At 35.9% G+C, this 16,995-nt stretch overlaps 3 protein-coding genes across 3 annotated transcripts; 1 reads left to right on the top strand and 2 right to left on the bottom strand.

Moving 5' to 3' along the window:
• Positions 1 to 10,057: 10,057 nt before the first annotated feature.
• On the bottom strand, positions 10,058 to 11,004 carry LOC6048042 (TM2 domain-containing protein CG10795). Its single transcript, XM_001864974.2, has 2 exons — positions 10,579 to 11,004; positions 10,058 to 10,510 (listed from the first exon to the last, which is right to left on the bottom strand). Exons 1-2 carry the CDS (start codon positions 10,851 to 10,853, stop codon positions 10,234 to 10,236), a joined length of 552 nt encoding a protein of 183 aa, XP_001865009.1. The 5' UTR covers positions 10,854 to 11,004; the 3' UTR covers positions 10,058 to 10,233.
• A 965-nt stretch (positions 11,005 to 11,969) lies between these two features.
• Positions 11,970 to 14,043, bottom strand: LOC6048037 (facilitated trehalose transporter Tret1). Its single transcript, XM_001864975.2, has 2 exons — positions 13,886 to 14,043; positions 11,970 to 13,377 (listed from the first exon to the last, which is right to left on the bottom strand). Exons 1-2 carry the CDS (start codon positions 13,950 to 13,952, stop codon positions 12,017 to 12,019), a joined length of 1,428 nt encoding a protein of 475 aa, XP_001865010.2. The 5' UTR covers positions 13,953 to 14,043; the 3' UTR covers positions 11,970 to 12,016.
• An 890-nt stretch (positions 14,044 to 14,933) lies between these two features.
• LOC6048038 (facilitated trehalose transporter Tret1-like) lies at positions 14,934 to 16,421 on the top strand. Its single transcript, XM_001864976.2, has 2 exons — positions 14,934 to 15,002; positions 15,064 to 16,421. Exons 1-2 carry the CDS (start codon positions 14,936 to 14,938, stop codon positions 16,419 to 16,421), a joined length of 1,425 nt encoding a protein of 474 aa, XP_001865011.2. The 5' UTR covers positions 14,934 to 14,935.
• The last annotated feature ends 574 nt before the right edge of the window (positions 16,422 to 16,995 follow it).

Here is a 16,995-nt window from a genome sequence, read left to right as displayed (position 1 = left end):
TGGAGCACCCGATTTGAGTGGTAGAAATGACAGTTCTCCCATAAGGAATACATTAAGCATAAGCATAAGCATAGGTGCCCACCCGCAGTTGCTACTCCGTTATTGACCAGGACCTCCAGAAGTTACATCCACGAGCCGTGGAAGATAAGTGGGAGCTATCTTTCCTCGCTTCGCAACTTCTCAAAGGCCCCTATCATGCTGATCAATATCGGCGCCGGCCACGACCAGTGGTAAGACACGGGGAAGTGGATGGGAATGTTAGTCCGATACTTGAGTGATAGAGTCCGCCCAATCGACTGCATCTCCGACAAAGTATCACATGAGTTTTGAGGGGGTTAGTAGATGGGTATGAGGTCAGGATTCACGAGTGGCAGTGATGTGACCATGAGCATTTTGTTTATCGATTGAAAATTTTAAATCTTAGGCAGCCGGCTGCGGAAAGATAGATAATTGATTATTTAAAAAGTTTTTTTTAATCGAACGCGTGCCAGCCGAGCAGTAGTGCTATGGGCTGGACTTATCAGTATATTTTTACTGTTTTTACAATTTAGATAACGCGAGCAAATTTCAAAAATAGTAAATAAATGACGCTTTACTCTTCATAAAATCGATAGTTTGATGAGTTGATACTAAAACTGCCAGTTGGAGTAAATTTTTACGATCATTAACGACGAAAATTATCGCGAAAAAACAGGACTGCGCGTCCCCAGAAGCACTGCACTTATGATGTCATTATTCAATTATAATAACCAATCACCCCATGCACAAAAACATCGACACAAAAGAAATGAAAATGAGCATGCAAAAACAAGACAGCGCGTCCCCGTGGTCAGCGCACTAAATCAGTTCTCCCATAAGGAATACATTGTAGAAAAAAGCAAAAACTTCTCGAATGGATATGCTCTATTGCAGTACATCCGAGAATATCCGAAAATGTATTACAAAACCTAAAACGGCCAGCCCTATTGCGTTGTGTTTACCGCAGAAAGGGATTCAGTGAACGGATCATATTTAACAGAATTTACAGCGGAGGAGGGATGCGTGAACATACCGTACCAAACGCTCCGATTTGTTATTGAGCAATTCTCTACGAAATCGGCCGATTTCGACCATTTTTGATTTTTGTATTTTTTTGATTTGGCTCAAACTTTGTGGGGGCCATTTCGTGTCATTGGTCCATACATACAAATCTCCATAAAATTTTGGCAGCCAGGCCCGTAGCCAGGGGGGGGGCTTCCGGGCTGCAGCCCCCCCCGAAATTTTTTCCATTTTTTTTTTAAATTGAACTACCTTAAAAAATCTCAAATCAATGATTGTGTGTTCTCTTCCCAGAAATAATTTGCAAGATAGAGAATCAAGAATAGATTGATCAAACTAAGTAATTTGCCTGTCCATTGCTGGGCTCAGTTTTTGTAGATTATGGATCCAATATTTAAAAATTGAGCTGCAGATTTGAACATTGTTCCATTCAGTAACATCTCATTTATCTTGTAGTTTTAGCATTACATTGGTTAGGATGGTCCAAATCTGGGCTTACTTGGGGCTACCCCCCTAAAATCAAAGATTGATCACTAGTCTAAGTTCCAAAATTTGAGCATTTTCTGACCACTGACCACCAAAACAAAATCGTCAAAATGGGCAAAATCGTCAAATTGTATGGAGAAAAGCAACTGTTTCAGTTTTTGACCAATGGAAGGCGCAATAACTATCCAGTTCTTATCAATTTTCAGAACTAATATCTTCTTTAAATTTGGAAAAACTTTCCCGAAGACACCTTATTTTTTTGGGTTTTTTTTTAAAAAGTTATTAACCTTCGAAAATAACAATTTCCGAGCGGACTGCTCTAAGGGGCTACATAGAAATAATTACCGTCATCTGGGGCGAATCGGGACTACAGTCTGAATAGGGACAGCAAAAATCCTTAGATCTTGTTGTCTTATTTTTGATTGTAGAACTTAAGTATGACCCCTGAAGAACCATAAAATAATTTAGTTGGATTCAATGTGGCGGCCAAAATGGAGGTCAAGAAATATTTCTGGTGTTTTTTTTAAAGGTCTAATTAACCAAATTTCCAGTTTTTGCTTTTTGGGTGCTTTTGAAACCGTCATGGGTATTAAAAAACACCCAAAAAGCAAAAACTGAAAATTTGGTGTATTGGACCATTAAAAAAACAGATGCCGAATTTGATGTTAAAAATAAGCAAATAAAACATGCCGATTTCATTTGTTCCTGATTCGGTTATCCGAAGTCCTTTGAACTTCGGATAATCGAAACTTTGGATAATCGAGGCTTCGGCTAGTCGAATTTGGACTGTAAAATTAATAGCCCTCCTTTATTTGCATTAAAACCTTTAAACTGTTAACAAATGTTTTTTTCTACATTTTTCAAAATTTATCATAATTTCTCAAAAATATTTAGATTTTGTTTTCAAAAACGAAAGCATTTAATATGAAAAACATTTGAGTGAATTTCGACTATTATCAGAAATACAATTCTAATTTTATCGTTGTGGTTTTAAGAATATGGTTAGTTACATATCTAAGACCTTAGAGAAAAATGCTTGAGAAATATCTTTGTGTATTTTTTTATTACTTTTTCGTAAACCTTTTTTCCGAAACCACTCGACCATTTTTATTTAATATATCAAAAATCGGAAGATCAACTAAGTGAATACTTATTATCAACTAATTTTCACTTTGTGCATGAGCTTGCGATTTTTAAAGGAAGAAATAAAATGATAAAAATATTCAAAACGTTAAAAAAAATTAAGCTTGGATTCAAAAACTCTGAAATTAAATTAATTAAACATCACTTTCAAATTATATAATTTCTGATTGGTAATTCATTTTTAAACTATTTAATTTCTATTTTTTGGATTTTACAGATTAGAATTTGCATTTTGAAAATTTTAAAATTTCTTTATTATTATTTCCTTTTCAAAATGGACCAAAAAACAGAGAACAAATACAATATTTAAAAAAAATAGCTTCACAATTTTAATGGAAATAACTTATTTCGATTAAGTCTTTTTAGGACCAGCGACCAGGTCGGTCCGGAAAACAAATTTGAAATGTTTTTCCTGCTTTGATTATCATATACGACATGTTTGGGCTCGTTTAAAAATATTTAGAATTTTTGTAACATGTCGCGGAACCGCGGAAAGTTTTTTCTCACGAAAAAAGGATTTCGCCATCAGCTAGATATTTTGAAAACTAATGATGCAAAACAACTGTACTGATTTAAAGTGTGTTTTGAACACTTTTAAAATAATAAAACCATACCTTGTAGTTTTGATTTGTAACCCTCTCAACTTCGGTCAGCGTTTAGTGACATAAACTTCAGAATAATATTCGCAACGGCTAATTGAAGATTTAAAAATGTTACACTTTCAAATTTCTAAATTTTTATAATTTTTGATTTAAATTTTTTTGGTATAAGACAAAGAAATGCCAGAAATCAAAAATAAAAATAATAAAAACATAAAAAAATCTAAAACTGAAAAATTAATAATACTTAAGAAATCCTAAACTAAAAAAAATATCATTTTAAAATTAAGTTATTCAAAATCCAATAAATTATGTTTTTTCAATCTTAATTTTTGGATGCTTTAAATATTTTTATGTTTGAATTCTAGTATTCCTAAATTTATTTATTTTTACCAGAAAATTAGGTGATTATTGTAATAGCTTTTCCCTTATTTCAGCATTTTAAGATTCAGCGTTTTGATAGTCAGCTTCATGAGGCAATTCTTCAATATTATTTAAGCGAATACATTATTTTCAAACGTTATTTTCAGTCGCATCCAAATAAACAAATCAAAACCTCATCAACACATATTGCACCCGAAGAAATATCAAACGACGCTTTTTGTTTCTGTTCCTTTTCAGCTGCGTACCGCTTGAGAGAAGTCTTTTCGTAAAGTTTTTCTTGACCGTTTCTTGAGATTTTTTTGTATGGAGTTTTAAGAGTCTACAGGACATTTTTTAAAATTTTCGTTCGAATGTAAAATATGGTTCTTGCATCAAAATTCAGACTAAGATTTGATTTACAGGAAAAATGTAATCGATTTAAGAATTCTTACATAAAGTATTCTTTACTTTTAAAACAAAAATTTAAGATAATAATTACACATGATAATTTAAAAAAAATCAGAAATTCCAAAAATGAAAAAAAATCAAAAACATAAAAAATATAAAATATTTACAACTAAAATAATCCTTAAATTATAAAAAAAACATTTTTTATCATTTTTAAATAAAGATATTCAAAAAATAATATTCAATCATTTCAATAAATTATGTTTTAATAATCTTAATTTTTTTATGCTTCGAATATTGGTATGTTTGAATTCTAGTGCAGACTAAGATTAGATTTACAGGATAAAACTAATCGATTTATGAATTCTTACATAAAGTTTTCTTTATTTTTAATTTAGCAAGGTTTCGTAAATGTACAATTTCTAAACCATAAAATGTGCAGAATTTTGTTCCCAGAGTCAAGATATTGCTTGAACAAACATCGATTTTAATAAATGGTTACAATCCTAAATTATTAAACATGATTAGATCCCAGAAATAGAAAAAAAGGGTTTCATTTGTGTGTTTTTTTTTTGTTTTGCTTAGAAATATTCAGAGAGTCTTTTCTAGAACCACCACAGCCAATTTACATTATTTTTCCCCTTTATCTTGTAAAATCATATTGGTTATCAAAACTTATTTTAAAAATAATATAGTTTTGATAGTTATTTCAAAATAAATAAATAAGTGAATTGAAGATTTTAATTTGTTAATCGTGTTCGCATTTACAATTTTTATCGTACATTTTATTTTATTTCGAGAAGATGTGTCTCAGGAACTAATAGATCAATCTCCAATGGTTCTGAGTCTTTACACGATAAGAACAATAAAAGTTTTGCTTGATGTTGCTGTTATATCATTTTCATTGAAATACTTGTTAAACAGTTTGTACACTATTTTCAATAAATTGGATAATGTTAATTTTTGTGTTTTAACGAAATATGCACTTTAAAGCTTACTGTGGATTTATTTTTTTATCGATAAAAAATGAATGAATTCTATGAATTCATAGACTTTTAAATATTTTGACTCTGGATATCTTTAATAATGTCTTTTTGATACTCTTTGGTTTAAATTTAACCGTTTATTCGATCAGAAAATTTTATTTTTAATTTATTTATTTTTTAAATTTCGAAGATAAGCAGCACTGCAACGATAGATTTAAATTTTATTAAAAAATTATCTTTAGAATGAAGATCTGATTAAATTTTTTTGTAATGTTTTAAAATTTTATTTTTGCTCAAATTCTGGACCAATTTTCAGAATACAATGAGTAATGAATTTAAATATGGCGTTTAGTTGGAATATTAAAGTTAAACATGAATCGTTTTATTGTTTGATGCAATCGAGGAAAATTTTAACGGTTACATATTCATTACATATGCATTATTAACAACTCTTCCAGTGAATATTTTGGCGTTGAAAATTAATTTAATATAATTTATCTAAATTTTTTAACACTTTAAAATTAAACACAGGCACTGATTTTTTTTCTTCAAATCTATTTATTAACAGATATTTATTATAGGCCTATAGTGTCGTCCAATTACCATGGAGACACTTCAGAAGCTGAAATTTCATCGATTATTTTTTTTTTTTGTATTTCATTAAAATTATTTATTTTTGAGAGCACCAGGAGCTTCGCAAAATATGAAATGGCTTCATTAGCTTAGAACAATTAAAATAAAACATTGTTTATGTTTGTTTATAAAATTTTAAGAACAACAAATATTCCAGATATGAGTTTTATGTTGTGCTTGAAAAAATGAAAAATGTTAGATAAACCATCACAATTATCACACAGCTGAAAATATAAATCCAGACGGTTTAAAATTTCTCTCAGTATAAAATACAGAAAACATAATACTTATGGTTAGATAAATCAATATTTCTTTTAAAAAAAATTTTTGCTTTCAAAAATTTGATTCAAGTTAAGTATGTTTTAAATTTAGCGACGTTTTTCACGAAATTGGATTACAATTAAACAATTCAAGAAAATGTAAAAAAAAAAACACTTTCTCTACTCCTTTAACACAAACTAGCTTTTAAAATAAAGAGAAAAAAAATGACGAAGGAGTTTCTTCAACATTGAAAATTTAATATGAAAATCTTCGAAAACTTTTTTGCATACATTACATTACAATTTTACAATTCATCTCAATAATTATACCACAAACCAAGTGATGGTATAAATGATTTGCTGATTTTTATACTCCTTGAATTTTTGCACCCAGGCCCCCCCCGAACAAAAATCCTGGCTACGGCCCTGTTGGCAGCTGTCCATACAAAAATGGTTTGTAAATATTCAAACAGCTGTAACTTTTGAGTGAATTTTCTGATCAATTTGGTGTCTTCGGCAAAGTTGTAGGTATTGTTGAGGACTTTTGAGAAAAAAATAGGTACACGGAAAAAACAAATTTGGAGATTTTTTTATCAACTTTTTTTTCACTAAAACTCAATTTCCCAAAATACGTATTTTTTGATTTTTGAGATTTTTTAATATGTTTTAGGGGACAAAAATCCGCAACTTTTGAGCCATAGAGAAACATGGTCAAAAAATCTGCCGCCGAGTTATGAATTTTTGAAAAATAGTGATTTTTGGAAAAATTGAAGTTTTATGCAAAAACAAGTTTGACATTACTTTTTAATGCAAAATTGAATTTGCAATCGAAAAGTACTTTACAGATTTTTTGATAAAGGGCTCCGTTTTCAAGATATAGCCACCGAAAGTTTGATTTTAGCGAAATATTTGCAGTTTTTTAATTTTTAAAAATAGTGACCATTAGTGACCATTTCTAAAAATATTTTTTTTGAAAAGTTCGGAAAATTTGCTATAAAATTGTCTAAGAGACATTGAAGATTGGACCTCTGGTTGCTGAAATACAGCGTCTTAAAGAAAAAGAAACACGAAAATTGAAGTTTTTTAAGTCTCACCCAACCAGCCCACCATTTTCTAATGACGTTATCTCAGCAATTAATGGTCCGATTTTCAATGTTAATATATGAAACATTCGTGAAATTTTCCGATCTTTTCGAAAAATATATTTTGAAATTTTTTTAATGAAGACAAGCATTTAAAATGGGCGTAATATTCAATATTTGGCCCTTTTAAAATGTTAGTCTTGATTTAAAAATTTTCAAAATATTTTTTTCGAAAAGATCGGAAAATTTCACGAATGTTTCATATATTAACATAGAAAATCGGACCATTAGTTGCTGAGATATCGTCATTAGAAAAAGGTGGGTTGTTTTGGTGAGATTTAGAAAACTTCAATTTTCGTGTTTCTTATTCTTAAAGCGGCTCTATCTCAGCAACCCGAGGTCCAATCTTCAATGTCTCTTAGACAATTTTATAGCAAATTTTCGGAACTTTTCAAAAAAAATATTTTTAGAAATTGTCACTCATGGTCACTATTTTTAAAAATTGAAAAACTGTAAAGTACTTTTCGATTGCAAATTCAATTTTGCATTAAAAAATAATGTCAAATTTGTTTTTGCATGAAACTTCAATTTTTTCCAAAAATCACTATTTTTTCAAAAATTCATAACTCGGCGGCAGATTTTTTGACCATGTTTCTCTATGGCTCAAAAGTTGCGGATTTTTGTCCCCTAAAACATATCAAAAAAATTTCGAAAATCAAAAAATACGTATTTTGGGAAATTGAGTTTTAGTGAAAAAAAAGTTGATAAAAAAATCTCCAAATTTGTTTTTTCCGTGTACCTATTTTTTTCTCAAAAGTCCTCAACAATACCTACAACTGATACAGAAAATTCACTCAAAAGTTACAGCTGTTTGAATATTTACATACCATTTTTGTATGGACAGCAGCCAAAATTGTATGGAGACTTGTATGGGTGAACCAATTATGCAAAATAGCTTATTTGGTCATAGGGAAGGCCTCCACAAAGTTTGAGTCAAATAAAAAAATACAAAAAATAAAAATGGTCGAAATCGGCCGATTTCGTAGAGAGTTGCTCAGCTGTTCATACAAAAATGGTACGTAAATATTCGAAAATCTGTAGCTTTTCAAGGATTTTTTGATTGATTTGGTGTTTGCAACAAAGCTGTAGGTAAATATTAATGAGGACTGTTCAGAAAAGATAGGTACACGGAAAAATAATTTTGATTTTTAAATTAATTTTTTTTTCACAAAAAAATCAATTTCCCAAAATCATTTTTTTTGTAAATGTTTTATGGGTCAACACCCCGCTTCATTGAAGCCATTCAGAAGTATGCACCAAAATTTTGAGTTGTTTTTTTTTTAAATAGTGGCGTTATATTGAATTTTGGTCATTTTGAAATGTTAGTCTTGATTTAAAAAAATCAAATCTAGATTTTGTTTTCGAAAAGGTTGGAAAATTTGGAATGTTTGGTTTTTGGATTCTAATATGTTTCGAACATTTCTGATGATTGATTCTTATTACTACTGATGGTGCTAAAAAAAAATATCCAGTTTTGGTAACTTTACGGATTTTCTTAATTTTCTAAAAGGTGCTCATTTTCGTGTCTAGAAGCAAATCGTGCAACAGGCCAGTTTTAATCGATCTAGACTAAATAGACCATCCTGAATCTGAATTTGCTTGTTGATTTTCTTAGTTCTCTAAGTGGAGCAAGATATTCAAGATGGCGTCCAATGTCGGCTGAATGGAAAAACGACCATAAAAGAATTTTTTAGTTCAATCAACTAGTCAAATTTAACTAATTTGGGATCGCTCAACTCGAATATAATAATAAAAATCTAAAGTATTCAGGGAAAAAAATGAATTAACAACAGCATCGCCATATTGGCCATCATCTTGAATTGCCGATGGTGGCCAATATGGCGATGCTGTTGTTAATTCATTTTTTTCTGGCAGTTTCATCCTTCTTGGCCCTAGGCTGATGAAGCTAGAATCTTGGATTTTTTTTTAAACATAGTACTCTTGGAATGTGCAATCCAAGATGGCTTTCAAATACCTGAGTACTAGGGATCAGTCAGCTACCCCAAATCAGTTGAATTTGACCTGTTGATTGCCTGTTACATTTGTGTATAACAAAATTCCAAAATTCTAGCACCGCCATATTATTCAATTGTACGATGTTATCCCGTCACGCCGCATTTTTATCTCTCCGACCTCAATTTTTGTTTTTTTTTTATGTTTTCTGGAGTAAAGTTTATGGGAAATTTATCGTACTTTCCGAATCTGTATAAATATTAGTACCTTTTCCCACAGATTTTAAAGTTATAAGCAAAAAAAACTAAAAACATATGCGTACAAACGTGGTCCCGTCACGAAAAAATCAGTCATTAGGACGAAAAGTTTTCTTGACTTTTTCTCAAAAATGTAAAATTGATACTTTAAAATTCGAATGAAACGTCGTCGTGGGAACGCGAGACCTTGTCACTCAAACGCAATGTCCTTCCGTTGATTGCACAAGACAGCCATAAATCAAAACTCCGCACCATTTCAATTATTGTAAACCAATCAAACTCGCCCTTTTCACCCCCGCCATTCGGTTCGATTCGGCGCGTGGTGCAATTTCGGGGTGCCTTTTCCCATTCAAAAGAGCAATAAATCTTGAACCGCGCCGTCGACTTTGCTGCCTTCGTTTAATGCACCATAAACAACCGAAAATGCCGAAGGAACCGATTTATCTAGGACAAGGGCGCGAGCCGCCTGAACCTTACCTTGGCCAGGGACGACCATCACCGTTGTTGTCTTCACAAGCTAATAAAATTAGACAGCAACAGAGCAGAGCAGCGAGCTATTCAATTTTGTTGGGTCCAAAACTCCAAACAAACAAAGTTCTTACACGATTGTTCGTCCATGCTCGCATATTTTTTGTGAGAGATACATCAATAAATTCCATAAAACCAATAGATGAGTCGCCAATTTTATTGTGCACTCACTCGCTAAAGGCTAGACTGCAGCAGATCAAGACCAGAGGGAGGCAGAGAAAATACCTTTTTGGCTTTCTTTCGTGATTGATTGATGGATTGTTGATTTTTTGGCATGAAAAAACCCTTTCAGAGCATGACGAATTCAACGTCCTTGGGAAGGTTGCAAACGGTGGCTAAACTGAACTAGTCAATAGTTGAGCGGATTTTATGTAAAACGACTCGTCTATTTTTTTCGATTCTTTTTATTTTAAGACCTTTCCGTTTAACGTTAAGGATCACCAATTGTCCTGGGGTAATCGATAGGTCCAGTTGTCACTTCGGACGACCGCGATGCCGGGACCGTAGAAGGGAATCACGTATGCCGACCCGTCCGCTGGCCCTACGACCTGCGTGGCTATCAATATAACGTCCACCAACTGGCCAAGGAACATGAAGCCAAGGGTGCAGAATTTCAACAGGCCGATCGCTGGATAACCCAGATAGAACCGGTCCACACCAAACATTCCCAGAAAAACAGACAACAAGAGCGCCGTGTCAAAGTGGTATCCGTTGCTGAAATTTACAACAAACATAAACATTAACAAAATTCCACAACAAACTTCCTGTTCATTTCAACTCACGTCCACTTGCAGGGCATCTCCCGGGTAAACGTCCCGTTCTTAGTCTCGCTGCAGACGATTCCGTCGACGGCCAGGCACCAAACCTTGGCCTTGCCCTCCTTCGTGCAGCCTCGCAGCTGTTGCGTCTTCGGGTCGATGTGGTCCCTTCGGGACGGATCCGGACACAGGAACTGACCCATCCGCAGATCCGCGCAGTCGATTTCGGCCTCAAAGCTGGCCGGAACCACAGCCGCCAGCAGAAGCAACGTTCCGGTGATCCATGGGGAGCGGGACATTTTGTTGGATGGGGTTAATTAAGCTTAAACTTACGAGTTAACACAGCCTTAGCGTTGGTTTAGTAGACAAAAATAAATTTAATTTGAGAATCAAAGTTTTAAACAGCATTTGTTTACATTTTTTGACAGTTCACGTTATGTTTTGGTTTCAGTTTCAAAGCGTTCCAGTAGAAATCTTGACGTACAAGGGGTGATTCATCAAAGAGAAAAGAATATCGTTGGCACTGTGCGAAATATAATTTTTTATGGAAAAAAATAAAGTTGTATAAATTGTTTGAGCCACTACAACTTTTCAGTTCCTTTTAGGGTCCCAATATCCAATACATCCCTAAAGTTTGGGATGTATTTGATATTGGGGCAAAGCGATTCAGTGTTGAATGATAATTATGCGTATGAGGATTTTTTTATTTTGATATTTCAAAAATCCACGTTTTACGATATATTAAAACCGGATTTAAGGCTAGTATGCAGATCGGAAGGAAAGGGGTCAAGAAATAGCTTCACGAACAGCAGAACAAAGGAGAGGGAGCGATTTCTTGGGGCTTTTCTTCACCCTCTCTGACTTGCTTGCGCTGCCGCTGCTGCCCATTTGATTTTTTTCTTGACCGGTTCCTTCCGAAGTGCATACCTTACATTATAACGATAACTCTTCTAAAATGTGATCTACAACTTTCCCGAAGAGATATGGTGCTCCCAAAAACAGAGACAGCGTTTAAAAACTGGACTGAAACGTCATTCAAAAAAATGGTTTCCTTCATACAAATTTCCATGGAAATTGAATCGCTTTGCGCAAAGTGGAAACTCAACCGATCGATCCCAAACTTTGAGGAGTTGTTTAGGATCCCAAAATCAACTAAAAAATGTATGTGCTGGAAACGCGATTTTGTTACTACACCCTAGTGCCACATGAAAAAAAAAAAACAATTTTATAAGTTTAAACAGATGCATTAAAAAGTTCTGACCATAATTTCCTTAATCAAAAAGAGCAATTTGATATTTCGCAAACATCATCCGATGGGAAGACTACAACAAGGAATTTTCGAAGAATAAAAAAAGATCTTTTTTAATCATCACATCATGTTCGAGCCTACATTTTTTTTAATTTCTTAACTTCTATTTTATTTTACAGTGACCAAGCAGAATTTTAAACAATTCTATCAACTTCAAAAACTAACTGATTTCTTCTGTCCACAACAACTTCCACAGTTTAAACTTCGTTTCTGCGGAGAATGCATCTCCTGCAAGATTTGATCAAGTGATTTGCCCTTGGTTTCGGGCACCAATAAAAAGACAAATACCAAAAAGAATGTGGAGCACACCGCAAAGATCCAAAACGAAACATACGTTCCAATCTCGTCCGAAATAACCTGATACAGCTTGGCCACGCCAAATCCAACCGCGGATGCAAACATGGTATACATTGCGGCTGCAACGGCCTTCACGTTTGAAGGGAAAAGTTCGCCCAAAATTGCGAATGGAACCGTGGCCAAGCCAATCGTATACGAAACAATATATAGCATCATCACTACGAGTGGGATCCAACTAACACTTTGAACTGCAACTCCTTGCTGCTGCAAGAAAAAGTAAAGTCCTACAACAAACGTTCCAATCGCACATCCAGCCGTTGAAATCAGCAGAAGTGGTCTTCGTCCCACGCGGTCCACCACCGAAGACGAGAGGGCAGCCGTTACAAGTTGAATAACCGCCATGATGATGGATGATTCATGCGCCTCGAGTCCACTTTGTACTTCTTCGAAGATTTGTTGCGAATACGCGATCACTGCTTGACTTCCGCAGAGTTGTTGCAGTGCACCAAGCCCGAGCACGATGGTCAGCGATCGCCTATTTCCTTTTGTAAAAAGTTCTCGGAACGTTCCTTTGTTTTGTTTAGATCGGTCTACAGCAGCTTTCATCATGGCCAATTCATCGGTGACTTCATCGCGTTTACGAAGCCATTGCAAGCTTTCTTTAGCAGAATCATTTTTCTCCTTCGCTAATAGGAAATATGGTGATTCGGGCATCCACATAAATAGAAGGAAGAAAGCCGATGGGAAGGCAATTGAAATCCAAGCCAGCGTTCGGAAATCGACAAATGGCCCAATACTATACTCTATCAAAATACCAGCTTTTGCCATAACCGTAAGCAGCGTTCCGATGGATCCACGAATCGGGTCAGATGCAATTTCGCCTAAATATAGAGGCATCGAGGAGTACGCCATACCGTAAGACAGGCCGCTTAGTAGTCGCGAAACATAGAGAACTTCCACTGATTGAGCCACACCAATCAAAACCCATCCAATTATTGCTGGAAGAGCCGCAAACAGCATGGTGTATTTCCGCCCGAATTTGTCTACGGACCAGGCGGTCGGAACTGGACCAGCGATCGATGCCAGAACCAGAATTGAGACGATCCATGAGCTTTCATCGGGTGTGATTGGTAGTGGTGAATCAGGTGCCAGTAGAATTGGTAGCGTTGGCGAAGTCCAACCGTAAGATGCAATCACCGATAAAGTTAGCAGGGTAACTGAAAACAATGAGCTATCAGTATGATGACGTACACGCCCACCTGAGGCAATGTTTGGGTACAACCGGTCCAACAGGATTGAGTAATTCAGCGAAGTATTGTTCTCCTAAATGCTGAGATTAGATAAGGCATCGAATGCGTTGGAAACATTTTTAACGGTGAATTAAGAAATCATGTTGAGCATTTTCTGTGATGATTAAACTGATAAGTTCCATAACAATAGTTCTTGAATATTTTATTGTTACCATTAATGTGCTTTAGATTTACTACTTAGCTATGACCGTTTAAGAAAGTCCGCTTGAATTATGAACAATCCCACTGAGGATTATGGCTCTAGCCTCGAGTCGATTTAGGGTCAAAAAGCAGCTTGCCAAGTGCGTAATCCGCTTTAGGCTCGAACTCGAGTCAAATCGACTGGAGGCTCGATCCAAAATTCTTCGTGGAATAAAATAAAGTACAACAGATATAGAATGAATCAACCCGTAAGAAATAAACTGTTGAAAATTACCTGTGAATGCTGCAAGATACTGATTAGAGTACTTTCTAAAATCTTTTATGCTATCCCATGCTCCCATTTTGAATGTTTTTAAAAGCTAATTATTTTACTCGCACTTTTAGCAATTTTAGCAACGTCTTTTCACTTCAAATTCACGACACCGATTGAAACCTTGCAGAATTTCGGACAATGGCTAAGCCCCTTTGATAACCAATAAGGTATTTCGGTGCTAAGATATGATTGATTGATTGGTCAAGCGCGGCATGTATTGCGCGAGATAGCACCCGCTGATGTAGCACTGGTTATAAATATTTCATAGAAAGTGAGTAAGATAAGGCGCAGGGGCAGCCGCTGCAAAGATAAGCGCGACCCTGGTCAGACCCACCGGGATAGCGTGATTTAGAGCGCAGCGTCATAACAGCGCTAAGATAAGACAATTTTTATTGTACCGATCTGGATTTGTAGAGGTAGTCGAGCAATCTGGTGGGTGTTTCGGTGTAAACCAGTTTGCGAAATCGATGAAAGCGAAAAATGTGATTTGGTTTGCCTAGTAGCATTCTCAGGGCTCAATGTGAAAGCTTTTTAAGAAAATCCTTTAAGTTCTCTAGAGCGCAAATTGCAAACTTGATCGTCTACTAAATGTTATATGTCGGTCAAGTGCTGATTCAAACCAGTACTGCTGATGGCAACTCAACGGAATTCAACTAAATGTCGCGTTCTTATCTCAGACTCTGTTGTGATTTCAGCGATGTCGGCAGCGACCAACCCGGTTTGCAAACACTGCAGTATTTACAGCTTAATCTCGGCGATGTGTACATACCGGGCAATGGGCGTCGGTGGAGAAAGCAAATAATTGGTTACGATCGTTCTAATTAGTGCGGTTAACAGGGGGTGTGAATGCCCTGGCGCTTATCTTTATTACAACGGCCTAATCTTTATTGAGAGCTTGCTAGACATGATCAAACATAGCCCCTCATTTAGTAACACAAGGTAGCAATGGAGGGCATTTTCGGGTGCATTCGACACCACCTTGATTTAGTTTTACTTCAAAGTTCAAGCAGCATGGTCGTTGAAACAAAAAGAGGCAGTTGGTCTCAGTATCGCAATGAATACATTGCTGCACTGACTGGTACGTGTAATAGGAAGTTTCCATAGTTTAAAGTCCATTCAACGTCATTATTCAATTATAGCCACACTATCCCTCGTAGCAACAGTAGCTGCAGCCGGCTGGTCATCTCCCGCAATTCCTGCACTGAAGCGTGAAGATTCACCAGTTCCTATCACTGCAGATCAGGGATCTTGGATAGTGTCCATCCTTTCGATTGGTTCATTTTTCGGTCCGATCATTACCGGATTAGTCGTCGATGTTCATGGTCGAAAACTAACTCTGTTGCTATCGGTGATTCCACTCTTAGTTGGATGGATCATCATCGGACTCGCTAGCAATGTGCCAATGATTTACCTGGCGCGTTTCCTCCAGGGAATCTCGTATGGAACCGTTTACTCGGTAACCCCAATATATTTGGGGGAGATATCATCCAATGCTATTCGTGGATCAACAGGGGTGCTTGTAACAGTGATGGCAAAGCTAGCATTTCTTCTTGAATACAGCATTGGACCTTTCGTTACATTTAGAGCGCTTTCATGGATATCTCTCTGCTTCCCCATAGCATTCTTAGCTACGTTCTTGTGGATGCCTGAAACGCCGTATTACCTACTTGCTCAAGGCAATGACAAAGCAGCCTTGAACAGTTTGCGGTGGTTGCGTCGATTAGATGATAATTCAATTGAGCTGAATAAGGAGTTCCAACAGATGAAGTCACTCATCGAGAAGCAAAAGCAGAATCAAACTTCAATGGGAGCCTTGTTTGCAAAATCCAATCGAAAGTGCTTGGTGATCATACTGTTGCTGTCATGTGGGATGCAGCTTACTGGAATCAATGCTATTCTTGGATACTCGCAAACCATCTTCTCGAAATTGGATATGGACTTGAAAGCAGCTGAACTATCGATTATCATGGCGGTCGTGCAGCTGATTGCTGTAATAATTCCAACCTTTGTAGTAGACAAAGCTGGACGTCGACCACTGCTATTCATCTCCAGTGGTGGATCAGTTTTGGGATTGGTCACGTGTAGTGTATTCTTCACCATGGATACCCTGGGGTATCCCGTTGAAGAGTTTAGCTGGGTTCCGTTTGTGGGTACCCTATTTTTCATCATCTCGTTTGCCGTCGGTCTGGCAACGGTTCCGTTTGCCATACTGGGTGAAGTGTTTCCCAAGCACATCAAGGCAAACGCAAACGCTGTATTTGCCATGATAACTTCGGTGGTTGTTTTTGCCGTGGTGAAGTTGTTCCAGGTCATTTCCGACGGGGCAGGAACGTACGTGTCGTTCTGGATTTTCAGCTTGTGTACCACGTGTACGGGCGTGCTGATATATTTCTTCATACCGGAAACCAAGGGAAAGTCGTTCGAGGTCATTCAGGAGATGATGGCGATGAAAGAGTTCAAACCGCAGAGTACAAAGAGAACACCACTGCTATGTTGATGATAATAAACATAATGTTCGAATGTAATCAGTCTGAAAATGTGTTTTTATGATTCCGAATAACGTCAAGACAGTCATTGCATACTGTGAAATAATACACTTTTTATTATTTATTGATTACACCGAAATTTCTACGCTGGTTCAACTCGAAGGGAAACATGAACTTTGGAGTCCCCAGGAACACACGCAATTAGTATTTTTCAAAAATATTTATGTAAGGTATGTACTTCGGAAGAAACCGGTCAAGAAAAAATTCAAATGGGCAGCAGCGGTAGAGAACGCCAGAGAGGGTGAAGAATAGCCCCAAGAAAACGTTCCCTCTCTTTTGTTCTGCCGTTCGTAAAGCTGTTTCTTGACCCCCTTTCTTTTGAAGAGCATACCGGCCCTTAAACAGGGGAAAACGGTTATCTCCAATGAACTGCCCTAATTCACCATACAAAATTTGGAGAAATACCATTGAAGAATTCAATGTGCACGTGTTTCTGGGGACCCTAAACTTTATGCTTCTCCTCGAGTTGAGCCAGCGCAGTCAACTAAATAATATTTAATATAATATGTACTAAAATTGAAAAAA

Source organism: Culex quinquefasciatus, chromosome 3 (genome assembly GCF_015732765.1).
Source record: "Culex quinquefasciatus strain JHB chromosome 3, VPISU_Cqui_1.0_pri_paternal, whole genome shotgun sequence".
In the NCBI taxonomy this organism is placed as follows: Eukaryota; Metazoa; Arthropoda; class Insecta; order Diptera; family Culicidae; genus Culex; species Culex quinquefasciatus.
This window is presented reverse-complemented; position numbering and strand designations above follow the sequence as displayed.

What these genes read in the sequence shown, in the direction of transcription:
- LOC6048037 (XM_001864975.2), bottom strand. Translation starts at nt 13,952, where the DNA reads ATGGGAGCATGGGATAGCATAAAAGATTTTAGAAAGTACTCTAATCAG. An exon ending in GTATCTTGCAGCATTCACAG is followed by an intron (nt 13,378 to 13,885) that starts GTAATTTTCAAC and finishes CATTGTTTTCAG; the next exon opens with TTACCCTGCTAACTTTATCG.
- LOC6048042 (XM_001864974.2), bottom strand. Translation starts at nt 10,853, where the DNA reads ATGTCCCGCTCCCCATGGATCACCGGAACGTTGCTTCTGCTGGCGGCT. An exon ending in GAGATGCCCTGCAAGTGGAC is followed by an intron (nt 10,511 to 10,578) that starts GTGAGTTGAAAT and finishes TGTAAATTTCAG; the next exon opens with CAACGGATACCACTTTGACA.
- LOC6048038 (XM_001864976.2), top strand. Translation starts at nt 14,936, where the DNA reads ATGGTCGTTGAAACAAAAAGAGGCAGTTGGTCTCAGTATCGCAATGAA. An exon ending in ATACATTGCTGCACTGACTG is followed by an intron (nt 15,003 to 15,063) that starts GTACGTGTAATA and finishes ATTCAATTATAG; the next exon opens with CCACACTATCCCTCGTAGCA.